Source organism: Myzus persicae, unplaced genomic scaffold (assembly GCF_001856785.1).
Source record: "Myzus persicae strain clone G006 unplaced genomic scaffold, MPER_G0061.0, whole genome shotgun sequence".
Taxonomy (NCBI): domain Eukaryota; kingdom Metazoa; phylum Arthropoda; class Insecta; order Hemiptera; family Aphididae; genus Myzus; species Myzus persicae.
The window spans coordinates 54,684-72,947 of NW_019101928.1; the positions used below are offsets into that span (position 1 = coordinate 54,684).

Below are 18,264 nucleotides of genomic sequence, written 5' to 3' on the forward strand. Positions count from 1 at the left end.
TGTATTGTGTAGTATCACCTACGAAATACCTACGCAATTGGTTATTCTAACTCTAGTGGTAAAATCTCAAAAACTATCATTTCTTTTATTAATATACTAATATTGTAGCCTGTTGGTATAATAGTAATTTTATTTAAGCATGATGAATGGTGAAATAATGTGTTTTCTCTGAAAATTAAGACTATAATATATAATTAAAAGAAATAAATTGGTTTGTTTTTATTATTTACATTTTTATGTGTTTTTTTTTTTAAATTAAAACTTTCAAGACTAATTATGTACCTAAATAATAGTGTAAGAACCTATGAAAGCTGTTCAATGTGCACTTAAGGGGGCGGTGCGCTTTGTCCCTTACGTGCGCATGTTCGGCTTAAATTTGTACAGCCTCTCCTAGGATAAAAATTTAAATATTGTGCCCACATGTGTTTAAGTTAACCAAATTTGTCTGTTCATGCGCAGACATGCACATTGTAATGGAATGCGGTTGATTATACCTAATATAATATATTGAACACGTGTGCAGAAGATACGACCATACGCTGTACGGCAGTGGTACAGATATAATATAATGTCATTATACCCTGCAAGTTCTCTGTAAGTTATTATTATTACTTTATGTACCGACGAAGCGCAAACGTTGATATAACACGATATACATAATATATATATATATACATATGATATACCAGCAGAATAACACCCAAACTCTAAACTACATATATATATATATTATAATATATGTGTCGACGAAAACGTACTACCGAGGCGACCGTCCTCCTTTAAAACTTAATAATATCATGTTCGTATCGACGACAAACGAAAAAGTCGTGGCCGGGTTTACCCACCCACACACACACACACAGTATACTGCAGTATCTACAGTTTTCGAGATTATTATATTACGCGATCCGAGCTCCGAGGCCGTCGCTCGCCCGCCGCGGATCTGCGTGTATAATGACATTACGACGTGCGAATAACAAATATTATTTATAATATATATATATATATATATATATATATATATATATATGTATATAAACGACAGACTACGAACGAGAGAAAGAGAGACAGAGTGGGCGATGGGGGAGGAGAGAGAGCTAGAATCGTGACCGGAATTATTCTTTTCATCTCGTCGTCTCGAACGGGTCCGTTCTTTAAAACAACAACAAAACATAAATAATAATATCGAAACTTTTCCGTCGACGGGAACTTTTGTGTGTACAACTCGCGCGCGGACGAGAGACATATTATAATATAATATTATTCTATACCTCGGCGGGACGTGGCCTGTGTATTGATTGACAGTCTACTTGTTATTATATTGTTAGGATTATTATTATTATTATTATTATTTGATCGAAACTTCGAGACCGTATACAGGAGAGACGGCCGCCGCGGCGTACGAGAGTCTTGTTCTGAGACGAGTGTGCAAATTCAATCATAAATATAATACTATTCGTATGTACTGACAGGGATTATGGGAACTCTCCTGTAGTCCTGCCCACTATCGCAGTCGTTCGAAATTTTGTCTCCTTAGACGGTTCATGCACCTGCACTCTATCCCGAAGTTGTTGTTATTTTTACCATCATTATTTACGCAAAATGTGTCTGTCGACGAGACCGTACTTTTCTAAAAATATTTCAAATTAAAAAAAGACGAATATCTCGAATGAATAGCTAAACAACACTCCGCGTTTAAAGTTTAAATTATTTTATTTAGAAACACTATTCGCGTAACCTGTTTGTACACAAGATTTAAAATTCAGTTGAGGTCTAATAGCATTATGATACATATTATGAACGAATCTTATTAGAAGAGTACGATATTCTACGAGTAGAAATTAATTTAAAAAAAAGAATAGGTACCCAACCATCCACCCCTCTCCACCACGTCACGTAATTTATTCAAACACAGCGCCAATGCGCGATGTTTTAACGTCTAATAAATTAAACAAAACGAAATAAATACATAGTGTATCTACACAACAATACGTTTATTTATAATGACAACTCGATTATAACAGTGTCAAAAATGAGTAAGTTCCGTCACCCCTATTATTGCCACCATAATAATATCATTATAATATAATATAATAATATATTATGTATTGTATATACTACGTTATAATGAACACGCCGTACATATACATTTAAAAATAAAATGTCGCACGCTGCGTCACTATACAGCAGGAAGTTAATTTAATAGGCCCCGAGGAAGCGGAGGTTGTTTTCATTTTATTAAAAAAATTCTCTCTTTCCAAGACCCAAAAAGTAAATGTTTAAAATCGTAATTTTATTATAAATACCCACGCAATTAGAATACAATGCACAAATTGCGTCTTTTTTATTTCTACGAGCAGTCCGCTTTTCATCAATTATTAACGTGCGTAATTCTAATACAACAATTATAAATGTCTATTTTGTATTATTTTTCTGTATTTTTTTATTATTATTGTTATTATTATTATTATTATTATTATTATTACCAATTGAGTTCAAATATTTTGGTAACTCACGTATGATAACAACACGTATGATGGTGCACAATGTACCTGCGTTATATTACAATAAGTATATTATCTTATACACACTACATATATGCGTATACACAAACTAATAATATGTGATCTAATAAAATAACGACCAAACGACCAGTTAGGTATATTGAGATACTCCGTCGGATTGATATTTTCAAGAGACGCGCGTCTTATTATTTATTCAAAAAAGTTCGACTGCGATAATATTATAATCATAACAAAGTGGCTGTGGGAAAATCGTTATCAAAACAAACCCCCCGTTTGTTTAGACACCCAATAAAAATAGGACAGAGAAAAAAAATAAACGGCCATCTTTACGCGAGCGCGTCAGACGCGGTGCATATATAGATAGGTGCTCGTAAAATAATATTATGTATATTATTGTGCTCGTCAGGGGTACTTAAACGCGTACCCGCATAGACATAATATTTAATTCTTTCTCCGTCGATTCAATGCAAACGCCAAACATAGTTCGATCATGAATCACGCCGCGCTTATCATAATGACGTCATATTATATTATTTATTATATTAATTGTGTTTACAAACTCGATGTGTAGACGACATACACATGTCACTAAAAACTAAAGTTATTATCTTAATACAATAACATAATATTCCTATGATCAATGATCATATTATTACACACACACACACACACACACACACACACACACACACACACACACACACACACACACACACACATTTACACGGATTTGAAGAATGAGAAATTCGTTATTGATTCTTTATATAGGTATGGATGATAGGTTAGGTTGTATATTATATCATATTATCTCGCCATCGGATGATCGTCTGTTATTTCGATTTATTTAGCGTCTAAAAGTCTTATTAAAAATCTTCATCGGGTCAATCCATCTTCGTTCTTAGGAATACCTTGGGGTACTATCTATAAAAGTGTCGAACATTGTTGGTATTGTTTACCGAATTACAATTATTATTCAGTTCAAATACAATTTGCCTCGAAAAAAAAAATATATACAAAGTCTTACGCAATTTACGTTTTCAACAGTCAAAAGATCGTTTGTCAATCAATGTACAACATTATTAGGCATATTATTCTTCTTTCTTTTTGTATACCTAGTTATATTTTTCATGCGCGACACCATTATCTGCTTAATCGTCGCAACTGAATTTTCTATAAACCGTATCCGACTTTGAATATTTATCATTATTCATTGATCCAACATATAAAACTCTGAATGCCACATATACACGAATCAAGAAAATTATGATGATTACAATGCACATCTATGTTAACAAAAGTTGAGCAATTATTGAGGTTCGTAGAATTACAAGTGAAACACAACTCTTAACGGATTTGGTGAGCTGGCCGGAAAAAAAATCAAAACATTGTTCGAGTAATAACAAACAAGACTTAGAAACCAGCAGTGCACGCTAGAATATTAACGACAACGGAATATTTAAAAACATAATATGCATATAGGTCATTGTATCTAAAAACGTAACTTGCAACTGTTGTGCCCAATTATTTATTTTTTTTTGTTATTTAATTTTGATGTTCATTTATCATACTTTTATCGTTAAAATATTTATATGTTCACCATCAGCCATCGAATATTTTTAGTTTATATAATTCTCGATGCAAGATATCACATTTTGATTGTATTATAATGTTATTATGGACTATAAGATTCTATAAATATAGAACAGGAATAAATTATCATCTTTGTCAGTCCCATTACGTGTGTTTCTAACAATAAAAAAATCTCGTACATTGCAGGGATACCGATTTCCGTCAAACATATTTGGCAACCCATAATATGTCATGAACTCTTCAAAATAGTTTTAGGAAACACTTCATTGTATAGTGGACATTATGGTATGAAGCAAATATCGTTATACTTAATATTAGTACTAAATACTATGATTATATATATATATATAACCAACTGTAGGGGTTTTGCTTTCTCAAAATACTCGTATAATAGGGGTGTGACATATATTTTAACATTTATGATTTTTGATTATTATTTGATAATTGTGATCGGCGTGACCATAATACTATCCATAGGTAATAATAATTATAAAAGTATAGCGTCGTTGAAGCTGAGTCACAAACACAAAGTGAAGATAGAGCGAATAGTGTTTTTAGTATGGTTTTTTACTAAATATATTGTTATTGTCGATTTGTTTGTGTAATTTTAAACTTAATTTTTAAGACAGTTTCTCTTAATAGTGTCGTATTATAATTATCTGAAACATGGTCGGCGTTTCTTTGTGAGCACATACATTTCAAAATAATTCAAATATTTCTGTAGTACATTTTATGTATGTATAAATAGTATACAGAGTGACCACGCTTTGAGTATTGCCATTAAAAAAGTAGCGCTCACGAGTCGCATGAAGGTAATTTTGAAAAACACGTATAGGTAAAGTTTACTATTATAACAATGATAATATGTTCGTGGGCTTTGGCCATATTTTATTTTAGGCATCTATCGAAATTCTCGTCTTGAAGGCGATATAAAATTTCGTAAGTATACGATGTGTATTGATCCCATATTGATCGATCTAAAAGAGGTTATCCGAGAGGACGAAGTGCATACTGCAATGAAACATGAGAGGAGATGCTGGGACGAATGTGACGGCCAAAAACTGCACCATCTGCATTGAAAATAGACGTCCCAGATCCTCCAAGCCGCGATTTTCGGTAATCAAAATAAATTGAATAACATCGCATGGACGTGACGACGATTTGAAAGAAAACTTTCAAACTTTAAATAGTTTTCGTACACTCACACGTAAGCATTACTTTTCAAAATGTAAATAGATAGGAACTGCTATATAGGTAACAGCAGGTACCAGCTCGACGTGGTCACCACCGGTTTATACTCACATGACATATTATATACATAATATTTAAACGTTAATATTATAATTTTAGGCATGTAGGTACCTATAAGGTTATAACCTACGCGTTATATATTATATTATTGTTTTATCACACGAACGCCAACGACCGCGGTATCCGGCATTTGCTTGCGAGCGTGCAGCAGTACGGGCGAGCGGCATAATATAAACGTTTTTCAAAAGACACGCTTATATACATTATTCAAGACGAAATATAAAGAACGTATTTTTTTTTATTTTATGTTTTTTGTTTTGTTGTGGACAGATTATAGTTTTAGGCCCATTAGTAACGGGGACCGGCGGAATAAATGAGAAGTTTTGTTTTGTGTGTTCGCCGGCCGGCGCATGGTAATGTACATTTTGTAAAAAATCACGCACACCGTCATACATACGATTATTATTACTATTACTATTACTATCACTATTATTATTACTATTACTATTACTATTATTATTATTATTATTTTAAAGGAATATTAAAAATACGAAGAAAAAAATACACCGTGTAAGAAGGTCGAGTCTATACAACACGCGTGCTCCGGAGACTTATGAAAAATTCAAGAAAAAAAAAAAAAAAAAAATACAACCGGACTTAACATAATGATTTGTCACACGTCCACCGTCCGTCCGTCGTCGGCTCGCGACGTCGTCGTCGTTTCGCCCGGAACGAATGTATTCAAATTTCGCTGCTCGCTCAGGGCTGCTTGTATATGTGTATAAAAAAAAATGTACACATGTATATTATATTCGTCGTATATACGCGGCGGCCGTTCGAATTGAGTATTCTAATGGTTCGGTAGTTGCTCGACCAAACATAATGTGACGATTAGAAAATGCGTTAAAAGTCACAAAAAGAAAAAATACGGAGCAAAATATTATTATTATTTTGATATTTAGATCGAAGATTTCCCGATTCCGCACCGTTAACCGTACTGCAGGTAATATAGGTAAAGCGTATATAGGTAATATTACGTACAGGTTATGAGTAGGTACCACGACCGAAGTTGGAGAATTATTATAGTACGCCGCTGGATGTAAAACGTCACACTTAACACCAGTCGTCTGTGGGGGTTTCGGTTTTTGCAGAAATAATAAAACGGCCACTCGAGAATGATATTGTTATAAACACAACGTCGATAGAAAACCGGGAAAAAATAATACTTTTAACGAACACGGCAAAAACAGTTTTAATGGAAATTATTAACTATGAATTTATTACGACTCCATATGATAATGGGTAATTTAAAATTGAGTGTTAAATAATTTTTACAAAAAAAAAAAATGTATAATTAATAATAACAATAAATCGAAATAATTGTTTTGACTGTTTTCCACGGACACAAAAAGTTGTAAATATTTCAGTCACGAAAACATTTAAAATAAATGAAAACAATTCAATACATTATATCAACTTAAAATGTACAGGAATACGTTCCAAGTTATTTTTATTGTTATTGATTGTATGCATATATTATTTAAATACTTGTATACCTGTTTATAAAAATCAATAATACGAAAAAAATGCAATTGATTGTATGCATCATTGTATCACAACAAATCTCGTTAAAAATAATTTTACGTAATTTATCATTTTTTACTCAGTCTTTTTATAACAACTTTAAATACATATAGGTGTCATACTGTCATATAGGTATATACAATTCTTAATAAATGATTTTCGAATTCCATTTTCGTCGTCAATTAATCAAAACAAAAAATGTACACAAATATATAATGTGGGTACCTAACCCATACCTTTATAGATATATTATTGAATAAACCTGATTTTGTGGGTAGAAATAATTATTCGTTATAAGGTAATTTAAACCTTTTAAGAGAAATAGAAAATGTAATAAACAAAAAAATCGACAGAATGAAATGGAAAAATGGAAATAAAATTCGTCTGCTGCAGTTTAATAATATCAGAAATAAACTGTAAGTCACTGCAGAGTGATAATTAAACTATGATAAAGTCCCGTTTAAAAATAAATATAGGTACGCGTTACAGCTGCTACCGAGTATAATGCTTAACTTATATAATATGGTATAAAAAAACACTAGATAAATATATGTATATGTATATGCTTATATACATATTATATATAGATAAACATTTTCACATAAAAATTTGGACGCCAATTTACCATAATATAGCCGTTAAACCGGTTTTAAACTGGATTATTATGTATAGACACTATGTGAAGACTATATAACTTATTTAAAACAAAATGAGTAATTTATTTATTTTTTTTAATTTTCACACGTAAAAATCAATCATTAATAATTGAATAGTCTTGTCTCGGGGAAATGTTAACAGAACTTTTTTTTTTTTAATAAATTCCAAACTGCAGCAATGAGTATGGATGTATATATGTATAAGCTTTATTGTTCTTATAATGGAGGAATGAAGGATATATATTTTTAATTAATTTATTGTGATATTTAATACGTGTTAGTGTAAGATTTACTATTAATTTAATATACCATACGCACAGAATGTTTGATTTGGAAATTCGATAAAGTTTCTCCATTTCGATCGGAAGTTGTAGACACTGCAGATGAAACTCGGACGAGGTTATTGAAACACGATTTGCGAAAAAGTTTTTGAGAATCTACGGCTAAACGATTTCGAACAAAATATACTTTGTTGCATATAAACCTTTAACTTTTGATTTTCTCATTCATTGTTAACAAACATATTTTTATTCGTCGATGAAAATTCATCGACAAGGCAGGGGGGTGTATTCGATAGTATAATATTAAATAGAAACCCGTAGCTCGTCTGCTGGATATAATAATATATGTAACATATAAGTGGACGTTCGATGTGAGCGTGAAGTCATAATACCTTTGGTACCACGGTTATCTGTTCGACAGCCTACCGCGGTAGGTACCGATATATACCTAGGTATAATATTATCATTACGGTGGTATAATATAATAATAACGCGCGATGATGTAATGTCATCGACTCGGACGAGTTCGGGTTTGGAGAGACTTTATCGGGTCGATAATAGATATGGAAAACGTTTTTTTAACAATACGTATAATATTATAATATATAAAAAGAAACGTTTACGGGTTTGCAGCAGGCACCTCTCCGTGCTTATATGTGTACAATAATGACAGTAAAAAAACGGTCCGGATAAATCAATCTTATTAGTCGCGCACGCGCAGTATATATCACCAACTACCGACACATTACTCTATACCTATATATTATGCATATAATAATAATATAATAACCCTTCCTTAATAATATAATACTACAATATATATATATATATAACTTATAGCTATAAATACACACCAAACTGTGTGTGTGTGTGTGTGTGTGTGTGTGTGTGTGTGTGTGTGTGTAAAGAGTTTTAATTTCTCTCGCGCATATCACAATAAAATATATATGCCTCGCGTGTGTGTAACCTTTGTACAAATAATATAAACACTTCGGATGAGTAGGCATGTTCTCGGTATATTTTTATTTTGTTTTTTTTTTTTTTTTTATCTATTTTGTTTTCTTTATTGTACGATCGGACGTTCGAGGAATCATTTGTCATCTCTTCTCCTCTACAGGGACACCGACCGCGATGTGTTTTCTACGTACCATATATACAAGTGTGAACCACTCGACCTTGCGGCCATCGACCAATATTACGATCAATTTTTTTTTATTTTTTTTTCACCATCATTATTATTATTAATGTAATAATTCGTATTGATCGAAACACGCGGAGGTTTGACCCCGAAACGTTACTTGTTTGAGGTCATCAACACCGAAGAATTATCGAAACCGATTTTTTATCCGCGACCGAGACTATATATTATATATACCTATATGTAAATATGTAATATTATTCTCAGAAATACGAAACTTACTGACCAGCAACTTTTTTCGCCAATAAAAGTCCCATGTACCTACGTAACGTTATGTCCGACTAGCACCTCTTTAGTAAACCAATCGAAACACTAATCTCACATCCAATATGCAATATTATTGTTACTCATGTGTACCTAAATTTTGTTATGTTTACAAATTACAATTACTCTCGCACTTTAAACACATTAATGTACCGTCTTAATGTCATCGCGCCCATTTACAGCAATGACTGGGGCATAAAAAGGATTGAATAATTATTAATAAAACACACTATATAGTAAAAAAACTCACGACTGTTCCTTATTTTATTCTATTCGTGCTTCATAGATCAATTATCTATGTATCGTGTGTGTAAAAACTAAAAGCCATATTATGCTAATGTTATTATTATTTTGAAACTCATTCCAGATTTTAGATTTTAAATACATTATCAAAATATCTAAGCAAATGATCTTTTTAAGTATAAAACATTGGTTAAAATAACGGAAACGAATTATATATTATACACACGCCTTTATCTCGGCTAACCGATCAATAGATACAATTATACTTAAGTACAAGCACAATTAAACGAATTACGGGATTTCCACATCGTACGCCAATGAACGCTCGAAATAGAATTATTGACCAACAAAATTCGCAATATATAATTATATTTTTTTAAATTTTCTAAACCTATACTAAAATTATTTATGTATTTTATCACACACATAAACGGACTCTCTATGTTCTTCGATCCATATAACATTTTTCAACTTGTCTTTACTAAAAATGATAATATTTAATGTAAATCAGTATTTTTGCAGTATACGTTTAAATGCATATTTCGAAAATGCAAACATAGTCTCCACGATTAGTAAACTCATAATGGGTTATAATATGGATATAATATCCAAATTCCACACATGATAAGTATATGAACAGTTTTTTTGCATTCCATTTATACGTTCAGAAAAAAGTATTCAAAATATGTTTGGAGAAGATAAGCTTATTGTTTTATAATTTAAAAGAACACTAAATATTTATAAGCTACAGCACTGCAACTATTTTCGTGTATACCTTAGACTAATAAGTAATAACTAATAAATACAAATAGATATTGATAATACGAATACGAAATTCTATTCTAAGTCTATGCACTAAATTTCTTTTTCAAAAGTATCCCAGACTTTCGGTTCTGAACAGCCCTTGTAGATACGTCGTAACACTTAAATACTTATATTTGAAATGTGGGATTTTTGACGGGTATGAATATTATTATAATTCATAAGTTATAAGTAGGTACCTACTCAATTGCATGCGTAAAATACGTTTGACGACGCACTGACGTTTTACTATATTATGTATAGTAGATTATCTTATTTCTCGATTTTTTTTTTTTTGTTTAAATACTAACAACCGTGTAATAATAATAAAGTAAAATACAAACCTACTGCAGAAGACCACCACTGGCGTAGGTAGAAATTAATTCCGTTGTCGTACGCCATATCGACTGGCAGATTTATTGGACGGTACGTGCCGTTTAATTGGGCCCCGTGTCGTTTTTTATACACATATACTCGCATATAACGAGCGAGTTTTCAAGTTCTTCTGGGTATTTTTTTTTTTTTTTTAATGTTTTCGTTTGTTTGTTTGTTTGTTTTTTCTTTAAATATAAGTCTTAAAATCCGAGCGCGTGGGTAGACGCCGATACAGTGACAATATTGGCAGTCAGCTTGGGTTTCATGTAGGTAGCGGAAGACGTAGTTGTAAATAGTAAATTTGTTAATAACTTATACGACATATCATATCATATTATAGGCAATAATAATATAAATATTGTGTGCAATAGTGATCTGATGGTATTATAGGCTAAAGACGATCATCGTACGCCGTTTTAATGGATCGGACGAAAATGTTCAAGCGATATTCTTTGACGATATTTTATGTGACATGATATCATATTACGAACGCGCAATAAAAATAAAATATAATACGCTCAAATTTATTAATATGATATGATACACACTCGTGACGTATAAACGTAATTTTAACTTTTAATACTGTCGCGACTACAGTGTTTTCAGCCCATAAAAGTATCCACTAATATTTTCTCGCATTGAGTTTGTATAAATTAGACGAATTTACACGGATGGTGTAATAACGCACTCGCACGTTTATAATAATATAATATTATGCGAAACGAATTATAATAACCATTGAAGACCTTTAAATAATAATATTTTATTATTCGAGTTTCGAACTGAGATTTCGTTCTAAAAGGTGTAATGTTCCGTTTATTATTATTATTATTTTTCTCTTTAATGACAAATATTCATCACTCCGTTCCCCATACCCCTCGAGAAAGAAAATATAAAACACAATAATAATAAAACGCCATTGAAGATCTAGAGACAAATAGGCGACACCATAATATAATATAAAGCCCTTGCGATATTAGTTTCGGTTAAATATAATGTACAAGCCTATACCTACATATTATTATAATAACATGGTACGCGTGGGGGTGGCGGCGGAATGTCAAAAATGAAAAAAAAATCGTCTTGGCCTACAGAAGTCACAGTGTCACATTAACAGGTGCGAAGCATTGTGCCACGGTGTCTTCAACGGGTATCTTCGAAACACGTCTAATTTTATGATTTATACGACCGGCCGCTTCTGTCTTCTCGCTGGGCCCTCTATAAATCACCGGGCGGCGGAGAAAATAAAATAAAAAAACAATTTTTTTTTTTAAAACCAGTATGCACAGTGTAGTATATATACAGGTATATTTACCCGAGTCACGTTGAAAATTCGGCCACTTCTACGGGGGTCATAAATTTTTAAATAAACAATAATGTCAACGGCGTATATATTATATTATACACGTCGAGACGTATGTTGGACACCTTCTTCACACTTTGGCCAATAATAATTGTCTGTAAAGAGGCGTTAATGATAAACACGCGGCTCCCATAATATAATATTCTCGCGCCGTGACCTCTCCAAATCGGTTTACAATAGGTAGTACATCAAAACACACCAATAAACACCACATTTATATATTTAATATAATAATACATTTTTTCTACCTTTTTTTTTTTTCATTTTCCGTCATGTCTCCGAGTGACAATAAGGCGTAGTGTGACCGATCGTTTGGCCACACCGGTGTTGATTTCAATAAATAAATAATTGCAGAAGTGTTTTTTATTATTATTATTATTATTATTATTATTATTGTTTGAATTGTTCACCGGTTTCGGACCTCTAATTGTGCTCATTAATGAATTATGGTTGGGTTTACATTGCATTAGGGAAATTATGCATTCGGTTCCCTGCGGAGGAGGAGAAGGAGTTACACTCTTTGTTAAATATATGAACAGTAAATGAGCAAAGTATAATAATAACATATAATTTCGCTCATATGCGGTTAAATATGTGTGTTCAGTGTTTACCGTGCGTAAGTACAGTTTTCAAATGAAGTTTAAAATGTTAATTTATACTTGTATATATTATATAACTCTGATGATTGTGAAAAAAAATATGCGATTCATGTGCTAATATATGGGTAGGTACAATGTATTATATAGGAACTGCAGTAAGTGATATTTTTGTGGGTCTTATTTTTTTAATATATTATATTATTCTTAAACAAAATAACACTTCAATATAGTAATATTTTAATTAAAAATTATATTTACTATATTATTATAGTACTATGCTTAACCTAACGTTCTAACCTATTCTAACCTACTTGGCTATATTGGATATATTGATATATAGGTATCTTTATACCAATACTATATAAGTTATAAGGTATACTTAATATTAAATGCCTCTCTTTTGTAACCCCCAATATCCTCCTCTAAACGTTTGGGGAGTTATAATCTGAACGTTAAAATCACTTGGACTGTTATTTTAACTTAATCCAAATGTAGAGCGTTAACATTTAGGTAAAACAGTATAATATAGTTGTAGGCATGCTAATAGTTCTAAAAAAAAAACCTATGGGTACGATATTTATTAAATGATGTGATTTGTTTACTACATTTATACTCGCAATAGTGACCAGACACAGTATAATTTTATTTATAAGTATATTATATTTCTCCGTTGGTCGTTTCGCGCTTGTTAAATTGTGTAAAATTAAAAATAATTTACCTGGCATAGTCCTGACGGCAATAAATTGAATCATCTTTGATAAAACAAGACGGTTCGTCCTCTAATACCAAATTGCACACGCAGCATCTTAAACATGACACGTGCCAAATTTTGTCAGAAACCTTCAATAAAAACCTATCCGTAATTGGATCCGAGCATCCTCGACATTGCAACGATTCAGTCTAAAACAAATAAACACAACTTATTATATGATTGATTCGTATAAAATAAATAAATTCCAATATTGTGATAAAATATTAAAACACTAAACGACCCGTTATATTATATTGATGTTACTCTACATTATACTGAAACTATATTATTATTGTTTAAACCGTAATTACACTTTAATATAGCTACTATATATTTTATTAACTTAATTTTTTTCCACATTATTTTAATCATTACAAAGTAATATATTTTCAAAATATGTGCTGTTTCTATCAGTAATAAATGCCCTTATTGTTTACAAACTTATCGACGATTTACAAAATATGAGTAATTAAAAAAAAATATTTCTTTATAAAATGTTTTTATCTAGGTAATTAAACATACGATGTCTATGACATTGTTGATTTTCGGTATCACTTACAACTACGTCTATCACTGTTTAATCTTTTCGTATTAATTAATAATTATCATATTATATATTTATATAAGTCAACATAGTTCATTCACATTTTTATCGAAATACATTTCTTACAAATGGAGATTTATTCGTATCCATAATCTGTGAAAAAAAATCTAAACCTTCCAAATCGATCGTGTTACGCTTGAGCAATAATTATTATAATATGCGTACTTACTATACTGGTAATTATAATATAATTACATAACTCGAAATCAAGTGGATACTATAATTTAATTACCGTGTATCGCTTCGTGCAGTCGATTAAAAAAACCAATACACGTGTACACGATTGCAGTTTAACTGCCTACATTATAATATTATATTATGATAATCGAGAAGAACGGTAGACCGTAATATTATTATAATATAATAAGAAATATGCGCTTGCGATGTTAGGTGTTAGCTCCGAATACTCGGGTTACCGATATCGTGTGTATATAATGTATGTATATCATATATTTATGGGTACACTGAACAACTAACAATTATATATATATGCTCCCCCCCCCCCTGGTGTTTTTGAGCACAAATTGTGATGTCACGCGGCATAGTTATTGGTATTGGACGTTTCGTATAATAATAATATGATATATATATTACATGTATATATGTAAAGGTACTATATACGATGATATGCGGTATGTATTTATAAATATATAATATCTACATAAGTATAATGTATAATAATATGTCACATTCACGTATATAATATAGATATAGAATTATCGGCACATAAAACACGTGCGGCACTAGACTCGTACAGTATAATACAATAATTATAATAATAATAATAATATTATGGATAGCTTTTCGAAATACATTTATTTATAAACACACGATACGCGTAATTTTATCATATTATTATGCATATTTTGTATACCATATTAATATATAAATCGGCGGGTGGTTAAACTATTCGTAACTACCGCGCGATACGTCTCGGCCAGCGCATCTACCCGTGTACAATATAATATTGTTGTAACGTTGTAGCCGAGCGGGTTATTTACGATTTCGCGTTTGTCGGACAATAAATCGACAGGACGATCGTCGATTATGATAATAATAATTGTGCCCGTACAATTCAACAGCGGCGTTCCCGTCGCAAGGTATATCGATATGAATTCTGTGGCGTATTATAATATGTGCCACGACGCATTAAAGCGTTTTTCAGCTATTGTTGTATACTCATTTGCGGTATATTTGTTCATCAGCCGTACACGCTCGGGATTTTGTGAACTTTTCACGAAATGGAAACCGCGTCTACATTTTACACTGATTGGTAGAATTGAATGTGAAAAAAAAAAATTTATCGAGGCGACACATTGTCCCGCGACGGATGCTCGAATTTGACATCTCGCCCGCCTATGACACAGACATACAGACCTATTAATCTCATGTAACGTCATTTATTATTGTTGTAATTCATTTGCTGATATTTTTTCTTGCAACTGACAAGAGCTGATTTGGAAATCCTACATGTTAATTAATTGTACACGAAAACTAGTATTATTGCAATTATTTTTGCAAAACGATCACAACTGCAAATGATAGAACGAATCTGCCGAATTGGTTTCTGAGAAGTACCTATATACTTTATCGACTAATTTACGTAATTGATTGATTTGTATTAAATTTGTACAGATTTTAATAAAAAGATTGTATGTAAAAAATACAAATTAATACTAATTCATTGGTGATAATGGACCCCTTACTCCTTTCCTCTCCTATCCACCATTGGTAAAATATCAAATATCCACCCTTTACTAGTTGTTTAGACAGCTATGAACGATTAATAGGTAAGTGTATAGTTGTTGCTGTTGCTATACTTGCTACTCTAGGTGCTATCACATGCAAAATGCAAGTATAGAAACTAAAACACACAAAAATATAATTGCTATAATTTCGAATTATGAAAATCAATTCTAATAGATTGAACTCATTAAAGTCGTTACCAAGTTCTATGTACATATATAGGTATAATAGGTATGTACTATGTGCGGGTTGTAGGTCTGATAACTTTAACACAAAATTGACCGAAGCCAGCCCGAGTGTTTGAATTTTATAATAAAAATATGAATTTATGGTTCACATATTATTGTAATATGGTATTTGTCAGAGCTCGATAAACAACGAATACCTACTGTTGGGCACGGGGTCCCCGGACAGTATGCGTATACGCCTATTATACTGCAATATGATTAAATCATAAAACGTGAAAGAGCCATTATAGATGTTATTATATATATATATATAAAACAACAAAAATCTTAGAAAAATATTCAATTCACGTTTGCGTCGAAATGATAACGTGTCAAACAAATTATTGCCAACGTTAGTTGACGATGATAACGATTATTCGGACGTTCGGCGCGCACAGATAAATATTGAATTTTATCGGGAGATTTAAGCTACACACACAGAAAAAAAAAAATAAAAAAATAAACGTCAATGCACGTCGGTGTACCTACGACCGTGTATCTACGCACCGACTCCATCGTATATTACGACGACCACTGTGTGCACACGACAACGTTACGGTTCGAAACATCTTTGTTTTACCCATATATACCTAGTGCACACGCATAGGACTCACGTGTGCGCACGCGGTCGACGTTTATCGCTCGTACGAATGTCCGACATTGTGGGCACCATTATAGACGGTGATATAATATGGCTGCAGGCATCGACCGCCGCCGGACAGACGAATTTTTGATGAGGGGAAAAAAATCCTAATAACGATATTATATACGACGACGACGGCGCGAGGGGCACGTCGCAACCCACGAGCGGGGTGGGCGAGGGAGGGGGGGGCGACGACGTCCCGTAGTCACGAGAAGTATAATATAACGTGATATCTAGTATATTGTATACACAACATATTATTATATACTATAAATATCTATACGAATAAAATCCAAAACTATACATATTATGTGTGTGTGTGTGTGTGTGTGTGCGTGCGTGTGTTTCGCTGGGACATATCATATCATTTCCTCGCCGAGTATTAATTATTTACACGGGCGATACGTTATGATATTCACGGGCGGCGCTACATATTTTGATCGGACGCGGGATAACGCTCGTGTCAAATAAAAACCGAAACAAATTGCCTCGGAGTCCGCGCGCGCGAGCGTTTATTCAAATATAATATATTATAGGTAATAATAGCCATATAATACAGAGATGGACGGTATTATATTATATTGTCCACGGGAACGACCTACCGTTGTATTATGTTTTTCCGCTCGGACACCGTCGTATTATTATTATTATTATTATTATTATTATTATTATTATTATAATATTGTGCGATGCGCATACGAGGTTGTATATACGTAGTCACGTTAATAAGTATATTAACATTCTGTTTAGTGACTCCGAAATGTAAAACAAACGGAAAAAAAATAAACACAACGCAAGACCATTACATTGGACCCCCGCGGATTCTGTGTATAAAACAATATTAACACGTCACATTATATCGCGGCTGGTTACCTATATGTACCTATTACCTATACCTATATACCGCGTAGTTGTATATTGTGCGGTCGCCACAGTTGAAAAACAAATCGATTTGTGTTTGTTTTTTTTTTTTTATCTCTCTCCCTCACTCGTTTTTAAAAACGTATTTACAAGTCCTCGAGCCAGACGTGAATATTTTTGCAGGTTTACAGAGTTACGAGTTAGAGTTCAGACATTCTTAAACTTTATGGGCATATTCCGGATTCTACGTTTTTTGGCTTCTGACATTACGATCAACGTAAAGGTACACACAATACATACAACGAGGTAAATTTCAAAAGCGATAAATTAATAATAGATTATTCGATATGATTAATACTAGAACATTTATAAATGAGGCTCATCACTTGCCAAAAGTGACCATTGTAGTATACTACTGGTAATACCTACCTAACTAAACAGCTCTTCATAATATGGGTCATCTTTTACGACTTTTAGATACTTTGTAATTAAACAAACTAAGTAGTAGGGTTTCTGTGATCGGGTTATTCTCAGGATTTGAAACCCTAAAGGTAAGTGAACATCAACAATCTATCCAGAAACCAAACCATTTAACCATTTAATAATAGTCTGGCTCTTCCAACGGGTTAATTTCAGATATATAGCAAACCTTTTTACTGAATATTTGATGTTATTAATGTATATTTAATGACGAACCAAAAT

The 18,264-nt window shown here is 32.2% G+C and overlaps 1 protein-coding gene across 3 annotated transcripts in view; it reads right to left on the reverse strand.

The window, feature by feature from the left end:
- The window catches only part of LOC111030799 (LIM/homeobox protein Awh), a 62,364-nt gene that overhangs the window by 15,480 nt on the left and 28,620 nt on the right, over positions 1 to 18,264 (reverse strand). For all 3 annotated transcript variants that reach the window (XM_022310486.1, XM_022310484.1, XM_022310485.1), the window contains one exon: positions 13,449 to 13,630. In XM_022310486.1, the coding sequence (XP_022166178.1) occupies positions 13,449 to 13,630 (182 nt within the window). The remainder of the gene's footprint in view (positions 1 to 13,448; positions 13,631 to 18,264) is intronic.